The sequence below is a fragment of the Aotus nancymaae genome, unplaced genomic scaffold, assembly GCF_030222135.1.
Source record: "Aotus nancymaae isolate 86718 unplaced genomic scaffold, 86718_ANA_hifiasm-v0.15.2.pri h1tg000004l, whole genome shotgun sequence".
Taxonomy (NCBI): domain Eukaryota; kingdom Metazoa; phylum Chordata; class Mammalia; order Primates; family Aotidae; genus Aotus; species Aotus nancymaae.
Genome location: NW_026988415.1, coordinates 52,789,223 through 52,808,467, shown reverse-complemented (window position 1 = coordinate 52,808,467; position 19,245 = coordinate 52,789,223). Strand labels below are relative to the sequence as shown.

At 34.1% G+C, this 19,245-nt stretch overlaps 1 protein-coding gene across 4 annotated transcripts in view; it reads left to right on the top strand.

Moving 5' to 3' along the window:
* Positions 1 to 17,750, top strand: part of FAM133A (family with sequence similarity 133 member A) — a 40,169-nt gene extending 22,419 nt beyond the window's left edge. For 2 of the 4 annotated variants that reach the window (XM_012464660.2, XM_012464668.2), the window contains exons 3-4: positions 1,016 to 1,105; positions 14,809 to 17,750. In XM_012464660.2, coding sequence (XP_012320083.1) covers positions 14,912 to 15,655 — 744 coding nt within the window. In that variant the 5' untranslated portion in view covers positions 1,016 to 1,105; positions 14,809 to 14,911 and the 3' untranslated portion in view covers positions 15,656 to 17,750. Of the gene's footprint in view, positions 1 to 1,015; positions 1,106 to 8,973; positions 9,072 to 14,808 lie in introns of all 4 variants that reach the window. The other 2 variants (XM_012464677.2, XM_012464685.2) reach the window with 2 other exon arrangements.
* The last annotated feature ends 1,495 nt before the right edge of the window (positions 17,751 to 19,245 follow it).

Here is a 19,245-nt window from a genome sequence, read left to right as displayed (position 1 = left end):
GTAAATAATATCTGATATATAGTAACGTTTGATATTTGTGGTGTTAAAAGTAAAACTGAGAAATGTTTACAATGTTTAACTCATTTGAAAATACCAAGAATAAACCCATTACCTGTTAGCCAGGTAACACATTATAAAATATAACTATTTTCCAAATTAAAAACATTTAGTGAAAACAAGACATACTATTGCATATTTTTAAAATCTCTTTAATGCCTCACTCAATAATTCTCTTATCAGTTTCCACATTCAGTCTGTTATGATATGATGTTTTAGTTGAAGTATAGGAAGAAAATCAGACCTTACACAAATATGTAATTAGAAAAAAGAGAACTTTGGAGACTCCCTGAAAGGATCTTGAAGATCCCCATGGTCATGGGACCATATTTTGAGTTCCTGTTTCATCGGTATACTGTTATTACTATCAGAAAGTTCTATATTCATCAGGCTTTGTTGGCAATCAAAGTTTAGGGACACTAAGGAGCATTAAAAATGAATTTATTTCTTAATTACTTAATGTGGGGAAAACTATTTCATAAATATTACCCCAGTCGCTCTTCTATTAATTTACTTTATTAGGTTTAAAGCAGTATTGAAATATAAAATAGAAGTGTAGGTGATGGAGAAGAATTTTGTTTAAAGAAATTGGGTTTCAGAACAATGATTAGATTGAGGGTAAAGTGGTTTCAATAGGCAGTGAGGAAAGGATACATTAGGTAAACAGTTACAGATAGAAAATGTGGGAGAGCAGGGAGCAATCTATAGTTATAGTAAATAGTTGTTTACAATTGAATAAATAACAATAATGGTAAGGAAGTGCTAATCGTAACTTTCTAAAAAGGGTGATTAGTTTGGCTGATAAAACAATATTTTGTTCTGGTCATATACCTCTTTAAATTTTGTTACATTTTTTTTGTTACTCTAAGTTTTAGTTCTACAACCTAAAACTTACTGCCATGTTAGTGCAAGAACTTTGACAAACATTATCTCATTTCTCATTTATCTATGGTAAAAGTGGAAGAACCTGAAAAGGAGCCAGGAAAGAAGCAACTGGAAAAGGTGAGCGGAAAACCTAAAGTGTGTGTTATCCTGGAAGCCATTTGAGGTAAGTGTTTCAAGGAGGAGGGAGTGATCTACTCTGTCAAATTATGCTGATCCGTGAAGATAAAATGAAGAATAATCATTGATCATGAGATTTAGTGACATAGAGGTCATTCATAACCTAGACAGGAAAAGTACCCATGGAGTGGTTGAAATGAAAGTTCCATTGCTATGAGTTTGAGAGAGACTGAGAGGAAAGGAGTTGAAAACTTTGTATAAGTAGCTATTTCCAGGAGTTTTGCTAAAAAGATAAGCAGAGAAATGGAGCAATAGATTTTAAAGGATATGAGGTTAATAGAGATTGTTTCTTTTGGTTTGTAAATGAGATAAATAATAGGATGTATATTTATTTATTGTTTGGAGAGCTTCAGTGGTGAATTCTCAAGACATGAATCCTTTCCTTATAGAATCCATCATCTAGTTGGGGGAAATGGTATCAAACAAATGATTATACAAATAATTAGAGTGTAATTATCACACTTAACATTTTCAAAGACATCAAGAAAGGCTTCCCTATGTAAATGATACTAAGGTTTCACTTAGGGAGGGAATAGTATTTGCAAAGGTCTTGGGTAGAGGGAATATGGCATATCAGGGATACTGACAGAAAGAAGCTACTGAGCTTAAAGGACAGACAGAGGGGAGAACAAATGTGGCAGAAGATAAAAGTGGAAGAGTTAATCAGTGACTGAATTATTTAGGTTTGAGTTCATAGATTTAATTAAGGTCTTTAGTTATTATGCTATGTACCTGAAGGATTCTTGATTTCATGAGCTGGGCATAAAAAAAGTAAACTAGCCAAAACTGAAAGGAAAAAATGGGACAGATAGAAAGTAGAAAGGAAAGGTGAATTGCATTACCGCTATTCATACTGCTGCAGACATGACATTACTCCAAGTCTATCTGTAGCTTCATCATTAATTATTTTTTCACTATACTAAATTTATTCAATATTCATAGCATTGAGATATTTCTGTCAAACTGATCAAATCATATAGTAAGCAGGCCCAAATTGTTTGTTAATATGGCCAATAACAACAGATTGTCATTCCCTACTTAATATCCTCCAGCGACTTTCTTTTAATCTCTTAAAAATAATATATTTTCCAACTTTTTCTTATGAAATTCACAAGCACTTGGAAAACCTGAAGAGTAACACCTAAATACCCACAATCTAGAGTCAAGAACTTTTATCATTTTGTTCTATTTGCTTTCTCTGTTTTGCTGCATCATTTGAAAGTAGGTTACAGACCTCATGATGCTTCATATGAACATACTGCAGCATATATTTCCTAAAAATAAGGGCATTCTGTGTAATCTCAGTATTACCATATTTAAACTGCTTATTTTCCTATCATCTAATGCCTAATCAGTATGAGATATCTTAGATCCCTTCTCTCAGTTTTTAGCAGTTTTATTGGAGTTTTTATACCATGCGAATTGTTTAAGTGCACAGTTTGATGATTTACTGCAAATTTACAAAAGTTGTATAACCATCATCTTAATCTAATTTGAGAACATTTTATTATTCTAGAAAGAAATTTCTTATACATGCTTTTCAATTCGACTGGCATTAAATCAAGGTTATAGCTCTTTAAATTTTTTTCCTAAAATAATTTTTCTTTTTTTCCATGAAATCAATTTTTAGAAGAAATCAGCTGTTTGTTTTATGTAATCTTCCACATTTCAGATTTATCTGGTTGTTTCCTCATTATGTCATTTAACTTTTTTCTGTATCCCTCCACCAATTGTCACCCCCCAATATGTTCTGTTAACGTCCTTGTTAGACTCCTTCTGATATATTTGGAATAAAACCCAAATTTGCTAATTATTTCCCTCCCCTAAAATGTAAGCCCTATAAAGCTTTCTCTAATACTAGTGTCTGGTTCACAGTAGGATCTCAATAAAAACTTGTTGAGTGAATGAATGAATCACCTATATTCAGAATATATATTTTTGCCATCCAATTTCAACCTCAGCTTAAGACATTTTTTCTATTTTAAATTGTATTATGATTGAAATAAAGTTACAGAACAATGATTTATTTTCTAAGCCAATAATTCAGACTGATGAAAATCAAGTTTGCTTTCATTTTAGTATGTCATAAACACTTTAAGCATTTCTCTAATTTTTTTAATATATTTTATTGCATTTTAGGTTTTGGAGTACATGTGAAGAACATGTAGGATTGTTGCATAGGTACATACATGGCAATGTAAAGCTGTTGAGTGAATGAATGAATCACCTATATTCAGAATATATATTTTTGCCATCCAATTTCAACCTCAGCTTAAGACATTTTTTCTATTTTAAATTGTATTATGATTGAAATAAAGTTACAGAACAATGATTTATTTTCTAAGCCAATAATTCAGACTGATGAAAATCAAGTTTGCTTTCATTTTAGTATGTCATAAACACTTTAAGCATTTCTCTAATTTTTTTAATATATTTTATTGCATTTTAGGTTTTGGAGTACATGTGAAGAACATATAGGATTGTTGCATAGGTACATACATGGCAATGTAAAGCTGCCTTCCTCCCCATCACCTATATCTGGCAGGGTTTCTCTAGTTTTTAATAAATCAAATTTATTTCCATGATGAGGAATTTAATGCTGAAACATTTTGAAACTGGCTACACCAAATAAATTGCAAGATTTTGATAGTGCTGCTTATCAGAAAACTTAAAGGAGTTACATAAGTAATCTCTATGTTTATGTTCAGCGCTGTTGAGACATTTAAGGCTAGAATTAGCTTCTCCCTAACACAGAGGAAAATGTTATCTATTGAGTTTTGAAAAACATAAGCAAATGTACTGGAATCCTCAGATTCCAGATTCAGGTAATTTTATGAGCAGATTAATTCAGTATCAGTTAAAGAATGAAAAAGATTCAGAGATATCTGGGTGAAAATAACTAACTTCCCAGTATGGAATCCTCATATATTTCTAATGACTACAAGACAACTGCTGTGTGCGATGATGTTGTAAATAAGTAAAAATAACAGATAAGCTTGCAATATGTGGCATGGTGTTAAGTGTCAAGTTAGCAAATTCCGTTGCTTCAGAATGTCTGCCAAAGCCATGGATACAGTGTGGTAGTCTTGGCAACGCAAGAGCCTTTACTTTTTAGATCTTTAGAGACCTGCAATCCAGTGAGGAAAAAGAAATTACAAATGATTATCTACACATATAAATCACAAAAACATATACTATCTTGCAAAGGAAGACAAATACTATTAGATAATCTGGAGGATAAAAGGAAGAAAGTTAAGTAGAATTTATAACTTATACAGGCTGATTTGAATACGTTACATTTCCTTGTGACTGATTATAGGTAACACTGTTCCTTAAGCATTCCCATATTTGCAGGTGTGAAGAGAGAAGGGTAAACTTTAATGAATCAATTTTAACAGCTCTAATAATCAGGTTCAGTAAGGAAAGAAGTTGAAGATAACTTAAATGGTGTTATTGAGTTTTCTGTATATTTCCATTTTCCCAGGTTACCTTCATTGTTGTAAAAATTTGTTGTATCCAGCCACATGGCAGTGCAGAAAAAAAAAAACACTGACTAGTTTTAGCTAGGCTCCCATCTCCACCCTTACCCCACAACAGGGTTATGCTTTATATATCTGAAAATTTTAGATTGACTTAACAAATTCACAGAATATTTTCTTTAATTTGTCCCAGTTTATAGAACCTGATCTTATCAACCCTTTAAAATTCTGTTAACATTAGACTTTCTTCTGCCCTTTCAAAGAAGCATTTGGCCTGTCACCTTCTGAACATGAAGTATAGTTATACAGTTACAAATAACCATTGCATTTTCATCATAGTCCTCAGCTAGAATTCACAACCACTTTTCCTACTATAACATTATTTAATAGTACAGACTATAGATCAGGCTTCTAAGGGTCTAATCTTGACTTTAGCATTTACTAGTTATAAGGCCTTGAACAGATTACCTAACCTTTCTGAGATTCAGTTTCCTTATCTGTCAAATAGGGAAAATAATTGTACCTACTTCATGGAGTTTTTGATAATTAAATGATGTAATTCATACAAATCACTTGGAACAGTACCCATTCATGTTAAGCATTGCATATTTATATTAATTATGATATACTGATGATAATAGTCATAGGAATATCAACTCTTTATATAAACCTTTACAATTTTCAAATGGTTCCCAAAGAGTATTTCATTTGAACTTGGGGATAGGGGATGGTGTTTTAAAAGAGAATGATCATATATCAGCTCTGTTTACAGATATAAGAACTGAGACAGTGAGGTAATATGGTTTTTCTGAGAGCACTCAGCAAGTAAATGGGAGAGCTGGGCCTTCAACTTTAAAGATCATTCGCTGCATCAGTGAAATTAATATAGCCTGCCTAGTGAATTTTCCTAAGATGCTTTATCTCCTTTCATCCAGCCAAATCTTCCTTAGTGATCTTCCTGGAACTGAGAACTGCTTTTCCTCCCTCTAAGGATGAATACTGAGTGATCCCTCCAAATGGTGTTTCAAATCATGCCAGTTATGTAAATATAGTCCTTTTTGATTCTAGTATGATAATGACAAATAAATTTGCACAGTTTTTGATGCTTCTGACCATTCCATCCTATTATTTTCAGTAGCCAGCTATAATTTAGTTATGTTAGCAAATATGCTCTGGCCTTTGGATTTTAAGGACATGTGCATATATAGTCATTTCTAATGTGAGAAAATCTAAAACTCATACAAGTGTATCCATCTTCAATAAATAACTGTAGTACTTGTGGCTGTTTCTCAGCCAGTATATTTGCATTAAATTCTCTGCTCTGTTTTCAGAAATACATTAAAAATTTATGTGTGGGTGGCAGTTTGCAGAAGGCACTGATACATGTAAAACCAAGTAATGCTATTTAAAGCCATGCACAAATAGATATGTTTTGAATTATGTTCACTGGGAAAAATAGTAAAGAACTCCCTTGGTATTTTGCTTCCTATGCTTAAGGCCTTATCTTTGATAAGTTGTTAGACGAGATGACAAGTGTATCTTGGCACAACTAGATGCTAGGGAAATGTTGACATATTTTAGACTGCAAATCAGTTTGTATGCATAGTGCATTGCCTCAAGGGGCATATTATGGTCCTCTACTATAAAGCATATTGCTTTACTTTAAAACTAAAATGTAAATGAAATTATAAGAAATAAATAGAAAGTCCAGTTTGATCTTACTCTGAAAGTTTGAAATAATTTTTCAGTTGCATACTGGTCAAATGCGAATAAAATTGATTTTAGGTGTTCAGTGCTGAACAACACTGGCTTAATAACATTTGTAGTTTGAGGAACCTTGTCAAGGATTTCTACAAAACTTAAAAGACATTTATTAAGCAGGAACTAGGACAATGGGCATAGAACGTGGGGCAAACCTTATTTGTTCAGGGTGTATTTTTATATGAGTAGTCATATCACACAGATGGAAAGAAGCCAGTATTCAATTAGATTTGGTTCATGTAAGGTGACCTGTGGAATAGAGGGACTGGAATTTTTAGGGCTCTAGGCCGTTTTGATTATTTTATGTAAAGTCATGTACCACCACATCTGAACACAGTGCTCTAGAGCAAAATCTGTTGTCAAGAAACAATCAAGAAAGTCGTGAGTGATTATCCAAAGCATATCAAATGCATTGTCAAAACAAGTACCTTCTTGGAAAATCCTTACTTGAATTTGGTATTTATGTGTATAATGGTTTTCTACAGAGGATTTCCTAAAGCATTGACACTGGAACTATAGACACTGTTGTTTTTTAGTTCATGGCTGCTTGGCTAGGGTAAAGTGCTAAAGGGACAAAGCTTGTGAATTTAGTTCCTCTGAGGGCCTTTACACTGTTTTTTAGACTATACTCTTAGCCTTTCAAAGAATTTCAGAAGTATATTGAGGACAGATCCATTCCTATTACTTGAGAAATAAATGTACTTTGTCAGTGATGACTCAGTCATATCACCTTGATGTCACATTATAGTCAACACAGTGTTCTGTGTATCATCTCTAAATAATTCCTGTCTGGTGCAAAGTACTTAGCTTAAACTTAATGTGTGATTGAATGAATTAAAAGCATTTTATATATTTTGTAACTCTGTCTACTGAGAAGGCCTAGAAGAAATAATATCCCAATAGCAATGAGCACACCCAGTGCCAAGGTCTTGTTTTCTAATAAATAGCATTCTACAGTAAAAGGAACCTGAGCTCTGTAGAAATGGCTGATTCTAGGGCTAATGCAGGGGTATAAAAATGATACTGGAGCATCTTGTAAGAGCCAGCAAGTAAGGGAGTACTTAAGAAACAAAATTAGGGAGTTAATATCAGAAGGACACAGGGGCTAACTAAAAGAGCTTTCAGTGGCCAAAGCTGAAAGCAACAAAATAAAATTTTAAGCAGCAAAATAAAATTGTGTTATAATATTATCCAAAGTATAAAATTAATACTCATGAATCCATACTGGTATAAATAAATGACTTAATAAATAGGGATAAATGGAAAAATCTCCCGTGCAGATGAATTCCAGAAAATTTATGTAAGCATACCCCATCAAGAAGTTGGAATGTAACTTCCTATTTAAGTGTGGGTTGCACATAGTGACTTTTTTTTTCCCCAAAGAGTACAGTATGGAAATGGCAGAAGAATAATCTTAGAGTGGAAAAAACTGATAAATACTACTTCAGTCAGGTGATCAAGGTTAGCAACCTTAATGATAAGTTAGTAGTATATGCCCTTAATATGATGTGATGAGAATGATACTTTGCCTTTGTGTTATTTCTCCCAAAACCTTACAATCTAAGTATAGCTATGATAAAAACATTAGACAAACCTAAGTTGAAAAGCATTCTAGACCAAGCACTGTGGCTCACACCTGTAATCCCAGCACTTTGGAAGGCCAAGGCAAGTGGGTCACTTGAGTTCAGGAATTCACGATCAGCCTGGGTGACATGGCGAAACCCTGTCTCTATGAAAAATTATAAAAATTAGCCAGATGTGGTTGCACGTGCCTTTAGTCTCAGCTACTCAGGAGGCTGAGGCAAGAGAATCGATTGAGCCCAGCAGGCAGAGGTTGCAATGAGCTGAAATGGTGCCACTGCACACCAGGCTGGGCAACAGAGTGAGACTCTGTCTAAAAAATAAAATAAACACTCTAAAAAATAAATATCTGATGATTACTCCTCAAGACAGTGATGGTCATCAGAAACAAATTCTGATGAACTGCCACAGTTCAGAGGAGTCTAGAAGACATGATGCCTAATTGTAATGTGGTATCATAGATGGATTCTTGGGACAGTAAAAGGACTTAGCTAAAAACTGAGGAACTTTGAATAAAGAATGGACTTTAGTTAATAATAATGTATTAGTATTGGTTCACTAGTTGTGGCAAATGTACCATATCAATGTAAGATATTAACAGTAAGAGAAACTAGATGCAGGGGATACAGGAATCCTCTGTACAATATTTGTAAATTTTCTGTGAATCTAAAACTATTTTAAATAAAAAGTTTGTTTAAAAAATACATATCACTTCATTGTCATAAAAGCTAAACAATAGTGATGATTTGTTTTTCTGAATTTAAAATTCAAAGTGTCGTGCTATAGTAAGGCCAATGAGAGGGTGAAGTGCTCATTTCTTTAAAACAAACATTTAACAAACATTTATCCTTGGAGCTTCTACCTTCTCACATCATTCTTTTCTATCTTAGCACTTGCATCTACAATATTTTGTTGCTTCTATAAGCTTTCACATATTATCCTTAAGATGGCAGAGATTGACTGTTTGTCACTTGACAATTCTGTAGAGGGAAGAAAGAGGAAGAGATATTTTAAATTCTCACATTTTCCTTAGAATGACAAATGCTCCATGACAGAACTATGCTGGAGGGCATATACATGAGAAGAATTGTTTCCACACTGCAGTTTCCTACCATGTTGATTCCAGTCAGGGTAAGAGTAATAATTTCTGCTTCAGAACAGTCATGTTAACAACTAGAATAGGATGTGTTCATGCTTGGCTTTTATTTAGGAAAAAGGATATTGTACTACACACCCTTGCTAAAGCTATGTATTTCCTGAAAATTATGATATATGATTAAATTTTTCAATAAACCCTCTTTATTTCTTATTTGGTTTGTGATTTAGATTGCACTGTTGTTATTTTCTATATTATCATCCAATGTAAAATGGCTAAACATATTGTTATAATTAAAGATATTGTTGGCTGGGCGCGGTGGCTCAAGCCTGTAATCCCAGCACTTTGGGAGGCCGAGGCGGGTGGATCACGAAGTCAAGAGATCGAGACCATTCTGGTCAACATGGTGAAACCCCATCTCTACTAATACAAAAAATTAGCTGGGCATGGTGGCGCGTGCCTGTAATCCCAGCTACTCAGGAGGCTGAGGCAGGAGAATTGCCTGAACCCAAGAGGCGGAGGTTGCGGTGAGCCGAGATCGCGCCATTGCACTCTAGCTAGCCTGGGTAACAAGAGCGAAACTCCATCTCAAAAAAAAAGATATTGTTACATGTACAGATAATTGCCATTTTATAATTTAACAGACCCATTCCTATCTTAAATCCTTTAAGAAGCTTTCTAAGATACATTTGTTTCAGCAGCATAGTAAGTTACATGAGCTAATGTGAACAAATAACATTAAGGTTTTGTTAAATAGGAGCCTCATCCAAATACCCAGATATTTGCAGAAGAGTTGAATGCTTCAGATTAAGGCTTAGAGGAATTGCCAACTACTTTGAAAAAGATATTTCAACTCAAATTTATGTATCTGTGAGAATTTATCTACAATTATACATCTCACTGAAAATTTATTGGAATCATTTGTAATCTTTAAATGATTTAGAGATGGTCTTTAAGATAACTAGTTTTAGTGATATTTGTGGTAGAAACTACACTGTGAAACATTAAAATATATTTTCAGTGAGCTTACATTTATGTTGATATTTACCTGAGTATGTTTAATATCAGATGGTATAATCACTTTCAAAAAGGAGAAATTGAGATGATTAGTAGTATATAAAAGTAATATGACTATTTTACACTGTATTCAGCTTTTCCTTTGTACCTCGAGGCCTTACCATCTCATTTGATATTCCTTCTGCTTGGGAAATGCAATCTTTTATTACTCACATCCTGTTTACCCTTTTCTGGCTAGCTCTTGTTTCTGCCACAGGTTTCAGATGATATGTCAGTAGCTCAGACTTGACCTTCCCTTCTGAATTAGGTATCTGTTTCTTTTATAACATCCTGTACTTTTCCTTTATCTCTCCAACCATGATTATGATTATATAATCATCATTTGTTTTATATTTGTGTAATAACTATTCCCTTTACCAAACCATAATATCCACTGCATAGTATCTGGCACATAATAGATTTTCAAAAAAGAATTGTAAGAATCGTTGAACAAATATTATTATAATATCCAGATTACTAGCATGATTTTCACAATTTATATCTAACCTTTACAGGATTTTAGCACATTTCATGCAAATAAGTAGATGTATATAAAATCAAGTTACTCCTTGTTCTGTAATAGAAACAGAGAAGGTTAGCCACAATGCTTTCAAAACAGAGTATTTGAGCAAGAGATTTTGTTGGTGTTACTTTTTCTCTTTTCTCAGTCTGATTTATCTTCTAGGAAAGGATCACACAGATTCTTCGGTTCAAGTGAACTCCAGCAACACTTATATGGTGTCAACACAATCTCACATTCTCTGCTGTTACTCCAAGTTTTAATTATTGGTCTCAAAACTCCTGTACTGTCTTAATCTTAGCAGATAACCTTGGCACTTACCACTGAGTGAAAATGAAGGCTATTATGTGAGAAATTCTTCATCTTTCTCTCTTTCACCTCCTGCCATCCTCCAAAAAATCCTGCATCCATGCATCGATATCCATTCTTTATTCTTTGCCTCTGCTCTTGGGAGAAGAGAAATTCTTTCTACCTCTGAGTTTAATGTTATTCCTTTCTGTTTTCTCTGTGATCTTGCCACATTAGCTATTCCCTCTCTTACCTATGTTTTTTCCTTTCTTTGAGACAGAATCTCACTCTGTTGCCCAGGCTGGAGTTCAGTGGCCTGATATCCTGCCTCAGGCTCCCAAGTTGCTGGGACTACAGGCATGTACCACCATGCCTGGCTAATTGTATTTTCAGTAGAGATGGGGTTTCACCATGTTAGCCATGATGGTCTGGATCTCCTGACCACGTGATCCGCCCACCTCGGCCTCCCAAAGTGGTGGGATTACATAAAACAGTTTTAACTCTGCATCTATTATGGTTGCCTTCCTGTCTCTTTACTTTCCATATTAACTGTATCTATATACTCTAGGTCTCTACATTCTCACCTTCAATTCAGTCTTTTAACCCACTGTCACCTGACTTCTGCCCTCACCACTTAGTTCAGATTCCATTAGCAAAGGTTACTAATTACTTCTTAATAGCTAAGTATAATGAACATTTTCAGATCTTATTTTGATTTAACTGATCTGCTGGATTTAATATTGTTGTCTATAGCATCTTTTCTATTTTTATGAATTTTTCAAAGGTAGGGATAATACCTGCTTTATGTAGAAATTTTAAACATTACAGAGTCATAAGAATTCTTATGCTTTCCTTGAAACTTTATTCTCCCTGTGTTTCTGTGACTCTTTCTTTTCTGATACTGGTCCAGCTCTTACTACTCTGGCTAATTTCTTAATGTGTACTTTATAGGTTTTCATTCACTGCCAACCCTTTGCATGTTGGTGTTCAGTTGAATCCAGTGCTCAGACTTTTCTTCATTTGAAATTTCCCTGCAAAGTAATTTAGTTTTCTCTCATGACTCTAGCTATCATTCAGTGACTGCCAGTTCAGTATCTCTAACTCAGTTCACTTTCCAAAGCGCCAATGTCCATACATCCTCTTTCTTACATGCATAATTATCCAGAAATCTCATAGGCACTTCAAGCTTTATCATTCCAAAGTGGAAACTAGAACCTTTTCTCGAAGTCTGTGCCATTTTCTCTATTACCTAGTCATTGTTGTTGCCCTTGGTCTAATGTGTCAAGCTGGAGCCTTATGCCAGATTTGTGTATCTTTTTCACCCTTCCAATTTGTCACTAATTTAAATAGAATCTTCTCAACATGTCTCATATAGTTTCAGTCTTTTCATTCACAGTGTTACTGTTTGAGTTCATACTCTTTCATTTCTTGTTTACATGAATACTTGAGTGGTCTCATCGCCTTCTGTCTTAACCTGACTTTAATCCATCTTTCACTCTGTAAATAATTGTCCTTAAACACTCAAATATGACCATATCATTTTTCTACTTAAAATAGTGTTCTCCAATTAGCTTTACTGTAAATCCCACAGGAGAGATTCCAATCTCCTTACCATACCACCCAAAGCCTTTGTGAACTGGCCTTTGCCTATCTTTCTAGCTGATGTCAGGGCTAGATCTCAAGGAACTGAAATTAGAATGGATCATTCTATTCTGAGTGTCAAGTAACAGAAAGACGCTGCAAGTTGAATATGAACTAAAGTATTTAAGAGTTTCGGTTGGTCAAATCAGAGACACGATGATATTTGAGAGGTGGTTAGGGTAAGAGTAAGAATGAAAATTACAGAAACACCAAGGATTTGCACAGAACTAAAGAGGAAGGAGAGTAAGATCAAGAACACAGGAAGTAAGATGTTGGAAACTGTTACCAAGAGTCACTGAAATGTCTATAGCATTGAGCTTATGATGGGTAGATATGTTAGCTTGACTTAAAGGATCAGGGTTAAGATGGAGACTGATAGAAAAATATATGATATGTCTGATTGTTTTTCTCTTCTATATAAAAGTCTTTATTGGCTCCCTATCAACTATAGGACAAAAATCCAAGATTTTCGAATGACCAAAGAGGGATTCCATATTTAGGCTTCTTTTTATCTCTGCAAACTTACCTACTTCCCTTGCCCTCTTGATCTTTAGGTTTCATCAGCAATAAATACCTGGAGCTCTTTTCTCATGTTTCCTCTACCAAAATTGTCCTTAATATCCTCATATTCTGGGTAAATGCCTGTTCATTACTTAAAATCCTATAGACATCACCACCTCCAGGATGCTCCCTCTGAATCCTCTTCTCTCCCAGAGTTACCCATCTATCCATCCATGCATTTATTTGTTTGTTTATTATTGAGAAAATATTTACTGAGTGATTGATATGGGTCAGATTCTACGTCATGTAATGGGAACACCATGGTGAATGAGATAGGCCACACATGACCTTTACTCTTTGTGGTCTTACATTTAGCAGTGGATACACATGTATAATGAAATAATCACAAATGAAATAATTACCAATTTCATAAATGCTATGAATAAAAGAAACAGTGAACTATCCTACAGAAAAATGAGGATGAAGGGTAGACAGAGAGGCAAACTACTTTAGTATAAGTTTGAACCATACAAAGTTGTTGATATTTAAATTGTTTGTGTCCCACAAAATAGTTTTACATAGTTTAACCTAATAGTTGACTTTCTGAGGAATTGACATTTAAACTGAAACCTGAAGGATGAGATGGAATTGGCCATACTGGCTAAGCCTATAATTCACCATGTTCCAGTAACCAAATGAAAAAAAATTGAGAAAAGGAGTGAGTGAAACAAGACAAAATAAGAGAGAGAAGTAAGTAGGGCAGATCATATAGGACCTTATAGGAGATTGGATTTGATTTTCATTAAAATGTAAAGCCACTGGAGTTCATTAAAATCCCTCTGTTTACAGTGGGGACTACAATAAAAGGGAGTAAGGGTGGGAAAAGGCTACCTATTAAGAGGTTGATGTAAGGAGACAATTTGGTATTGCCTTATATTTTCAGAGTTTGTAATCAGGCTCCCTTTGTTTAAATCCTGGTTATGCCATTTATTAGCCCTGTTACTTCATGTTCAAATTTTGAGTTTTACTCGAATTCTCTAAGCCTCAGTTTATCCATCTGTGAAATAGGGATAATGATAGGATCAACTTCATAGGTTTGGCCTTGAGATTGAATGAGATAATGCATTGCAAACACTAAGCAGCCCTTGACAGAGAATAAACACTTAATAGGGAGTAGAGATTAATAGTCCAAGTAAGAGATGATAGTGGCCTGAACTACGTTGATGACAGTCTATTTGGAGACAAATGAATGGATATGATTCCTATTGGGGAGGTTTAAATATCAGGATTTAGTAATGTATTGGATTTGACAGTTGAGGGAGAAGGAGTTTTCAGGTATGACTCCTGGGCTTCTGTCAAAAGGAGTAGAGTGAGTTATGTTGCACTTCCCTGAGTTGGTGAAGGTCTGTCTGGTACAGATTCTAGCTATATAAATTTATCTCTATATACTATATAAAGCAGGAATGAAAGAAAGGAAAAAAAAGGTAAGCATCATAGAATGTAAAAGGAAGTGGCTATTAAATATTTTAGATATCTGTCAGAATCTTACATGAGGTATATAAAACACTTTTAGTTTATATTATGTTTATACCACAGTGTCTTTAATATGTAAAATTTTTAAATGTGTATATTGTTTGTACCCATGATATAAGATTTTGGAAATCTCTACTCTACTATGTGATAGGCAGTGAATAATTAAGCTTATATGTTTATTTTGTCTTTATATTAAAGGTGATTTGTAATCATTCCATCTGCTTCTCTTACAGAATGGACCTTGCTTGGTATTTCAGTAGATTAAGAATTTAAGGAGTGTATCTATCTTTGTTCTCCTTGGCAACTGAGAGTCTGCCCTGGGAAACATCAGGCACCATGGGGAAGCGGGATAATCGGGTAGCCTATATGAATCCTATAGCAATGGCCAGATGGAGAGGCCCAACTCAATCTGTGGGCCCAACAATCCAAGATTATCTGAATCGACCAAGGCCCACCTGGGAAGAAGTAAAGAAGCAATTAGAAAATAAAAAAAGAGGCTCAAAAGCATTAGCTGAATTTGAAGAAAAAATGAATGAAAATTGGAAGAAAGAACTTGAAAAAAGCAGACAGAAATTATTAAGTGGAAATGAGAGCTCCTCTAAAAAAAAAGAAAGAAAGAGAAAGAAAAAGAAGAAATCTTGTCGGTCTTCATCTCCTTCGTCAAGCTCTGATTCTTCAAGCAGTTCTTCAGATTCTGAGGATGAGGAAAAGAAACAAGGAAAAAAGAAAAAGAAAAAGAAGAACCGTTCATACAAATCATCACAAAGCTCTACATATGAATCAGAATCAGAGAGCAAGGAGTCTGTAAAAAAGAAAAAGAAGTCAAAGGATGAAACAGAGAAAGAAAAGGATGTGAGAAGCCTCAGCAAAAAAAGAAAGAAAAGTTATCCTGATGATGATTTATCATCTGAGTCCTCATCTGAATCAGATTATGAAGAGGATGTGCAAGCCAAAAAGAAGAGAAGGTGTGAAGAGCGAGAACAAGCAAAGGAAAAGGTCAAGAAGAAGAAGAAGAAACAGCACAAGAAACATAGTAAGAAGAAGAAAAAGAAGTCTGGTCCAAGTCACAAGTCAAGATAACATAAAAAAAAAAAAAAAAAGCAAGAATGAGTTTACCGAGTTTCCCTGTGTTAGTAGAATTATTTCTGGACTTTGAGTTGCCAGTCAAATCCCACTGTGCCAGAAAGGGGCATAATGGCTGCTGACAACTTAAATATACGTTTTTGTTTGTTTGCTTGTACTTCCTTCCAGTGGTTAATTCCTCTGGGAGCTAAAATTCTGTTGTCATACCAGTGAATAAAATGTTTGAAATTAAAGTAAAACGTGTTAGATAATGAATAACTTTGACAAAAAATAAGTGTATCTAAGATTTAAATGTATCTTATTTGAATACATCTTTGAAATATAATCAGAAATTTCCAGATAATGATAGTTGGTGTTTTTGATGCAAGGATTTAACATTGATGTCTCAATTCCTTGCTTTTGTAGATAAGTTTAGTTCATTTTACTTTTCTCTTTAATGAATCTTTGTTTACATGGGGAAGAGCATGTGGGGTGGGAAGGGCAAGTGTTTGCTAATCACTGTGGCTAGCTGAATAGTGTGCCTTTGACTCTTACACATCTTATTTTTGCCAGGGCAGCAGCCATCTGCTTCTTACTTAAGGAAATTCTGGGATGTTGTATGCTGCTTCAAGTGAACAAGAAGGACCGAAGTTTACAGCATAAGTAAACCCCCATATCTGTGAAATTTACCTCTTCTTCAGCACTGTTCACTATACAGTATTGAATAATATTTAGTATTACAATATTAAATGATTTGAAGTAACTTTATACCCATTTTGTATGGGAATCATTTTAAACAGACTCTGATGGTTTTTGATTAGGAAATATTCTGAAATTGTTTTTGCATGTTTTATACTATTAAGTTTTAGTTATCTGGCCATATTCTATATAATTGGTGATCCTTTTATAAGATATGATTCATGCTTAGGTTATAAGTTTCAAGTTTTTAGTTTCTTAATCTTGCTATTATAATTTCATTACTGTGTTTAATTGCACCCTTGCCAAAATATTTAGCATGTGAAAAGTTTTTTTAAAAACATATGTAATGCCTTCATATTGAAGCTGGTTACTGTACGCAAGTTAAGTGCCAGACCTCTAGTACGCTATGTGTTACATAAAACTACTGCCAAAATCTTAGTAAGATTGCTGTTGAAAATATTTTTGTCTTAAACATTAATATTGAAATATTATAGGAGTTAAATTTAGGTGATAGTGACATCATTGATCTTCCTGTGTCCATATTTTACTACAATTTGGTGCCTTGTATCTGTTGCTGATTCACTTTTACCACTAATGTAAAAATAAGTGAAAAAATATTTTTATGTTACATTTTTATATATCAGAGTAACATAAATTATAAATTTATGCCTCAAAAACCACCTGTGATGGAGGATGTGCTAATTGTAATGTCATAGGTACAAAGTATTTTGGCATGATGAAAGGCTAAATAGCTATTGTTTTTAAATAGCAGATTTTATCTCAGCTACCTTCAATCACAAGTAAAATTATAAAGACAAAAAACATCTGCTAGATAAATAACATGTTGGCTTGCCAAATTTTTTGCATTGGAAATACTGGAATCTCTCATTAAGGTTCTTGGAACATTATAGTGATGCCATGTTAGATCACCTTGGAGCTTCATAACTTTAGCTTTTTCCTAAAAATATATGTTTATGCTGATAAAAACTATTACATTTATGGGATATTTTGTATCCATATAGAGTTTTTCAAAATGTTCATTAAAATGCTTTCATAAGCTTATATTGTTTGTAGAATATGGCAAAAGTATTTACAGCTCATCATATATCTATCTGCTCCCATTCACTTCCAAACCTCTTGTAGTTAGGCAATGTCATTTGACTACTTCAAGCAGAGGGATTGTAAACAGAAGTGATTTTGCATTTCCATGTTGGAGCAGTAAAAATTTCTGCATGACCCTCCAGTTTTCTTTTGCCTGTGATGGTGACGTGCAAGCAAGTTGTTCCAAATGGGATACTTACAAGATGGATGTAACCTGGGTCCATAAGTGACAATTTAGAAGGACCTGACTGGAGTGCTGATGGACTTGCAGTAAACTTTTTTAAAGTTAGAAATAAACTGTTATATGTTAAGCCACTGAGATTTGGGGTCTTTTTATTACTGCGTAATCATCTAACCTAATCTGACCAATAACACAAAACTCTAGTATGTCTATTTCATCATTTACATAAAATAACTCACCTTCTTGTATCACATTCTTCTGTAGTCTACCCGTTGACGCAGACGTGATAATTATGCCATAATAAAAGGAAATACTCATTTATTTGCATCGGTTTTTATCTAATGATTGAGAGAGTGGTCTACCATATTTCATGCTTATCAGAAATGCTGCCTAGGAAATAAAACTACATTATTCTGTTGATTGTAGTAAAAAGTTCCAGTAAAGTGTTTGAGAAAGAAATTTTTAAAGTACTCATGAGGACTTGATGAAGAAGAGGAATGCTATTTTTTATATTAATTATAAAAGTTATGGTAGAGAAATATGGAGGACAATAGACTAAATAGATTTAGTTAAATATTTAATATGTAGCTTCTAAATTAGAAGCAACATAGTATTTTCCCTATGTGAAAAGCACTAAAGTTCTTATTAGTGATCTGCCTTATCTGATTAGTAAGGAGTACAGCTTTAGGTATAACATTCAATTCGCTTCGGCTATGGAAAGGGCAGCAGTGAGAAAGTAAATAAGAAAGCTGGGAGATGGGAAAAATTCATACACTCTAGATTCACAATTTAATTCTGAGCACAAAAGGAATTTGAAACATCTCAGGCTTCAGGTGAAGGTTTAGACTGGAGAAAAGGAAACAATAAAATTTTGAGTTCTTGTTTTTTACCTTTTGACAACTCTCTTAATAATTATACATTTATTTTGAAGAAAAGTTTCATTTGATGTTGTGACATTTCTGTAGTCACTTCTTTTTGGCCATATTTATTTTATAAAAAAGGACATAGTCTGAGATGTAGGGTTGTAACTACATCATGCCTCATGAAATTTATAGACAACCATTCAAAATCACCTATGTAATTTAACGTTGAGACTTTCTCATTCCTGCCTGAGCTGCAAACAAGCCGTGTTTTTTCATCATATGGCTCTAGCACTTTTTCGTGACTCTTCATGCAACTTATAAAGCTTTAATTTGCTTTATATTATGTATTTGTAGACTTATGGTCTCCATGTGTTATGAGCCTTAGCTCTCAGCTCAGCACTAGGCTGAAATTTTCATTCTGCCATTTTTTGACATGTGACCCAAAATAAGTTATTTCACTACCTCTCTATGACACAATTTCTTCATATACAAAATCAGAGAAAATGATATCTGTATTAAATCATATTTGTGTTGCTATAAAGAAATACATGAGGCTGGGTAATTTGTAAAGAAAAGAGGTTTAATTGGCTCACAATTCTACAGGCTGAACAACATGGCACCAACATCTGCTCAGCTTCTGGTGAAGGCTTCAGGAAGCCCTACACTCATGGTTGAAGGTAAAACGAGTGTAGGCACCTTTCATGGTGAGGCAGGCAGCAAGGGCAGGGGGAGAGGTCCCAGACTTTTAAACAACCAGATCTCTT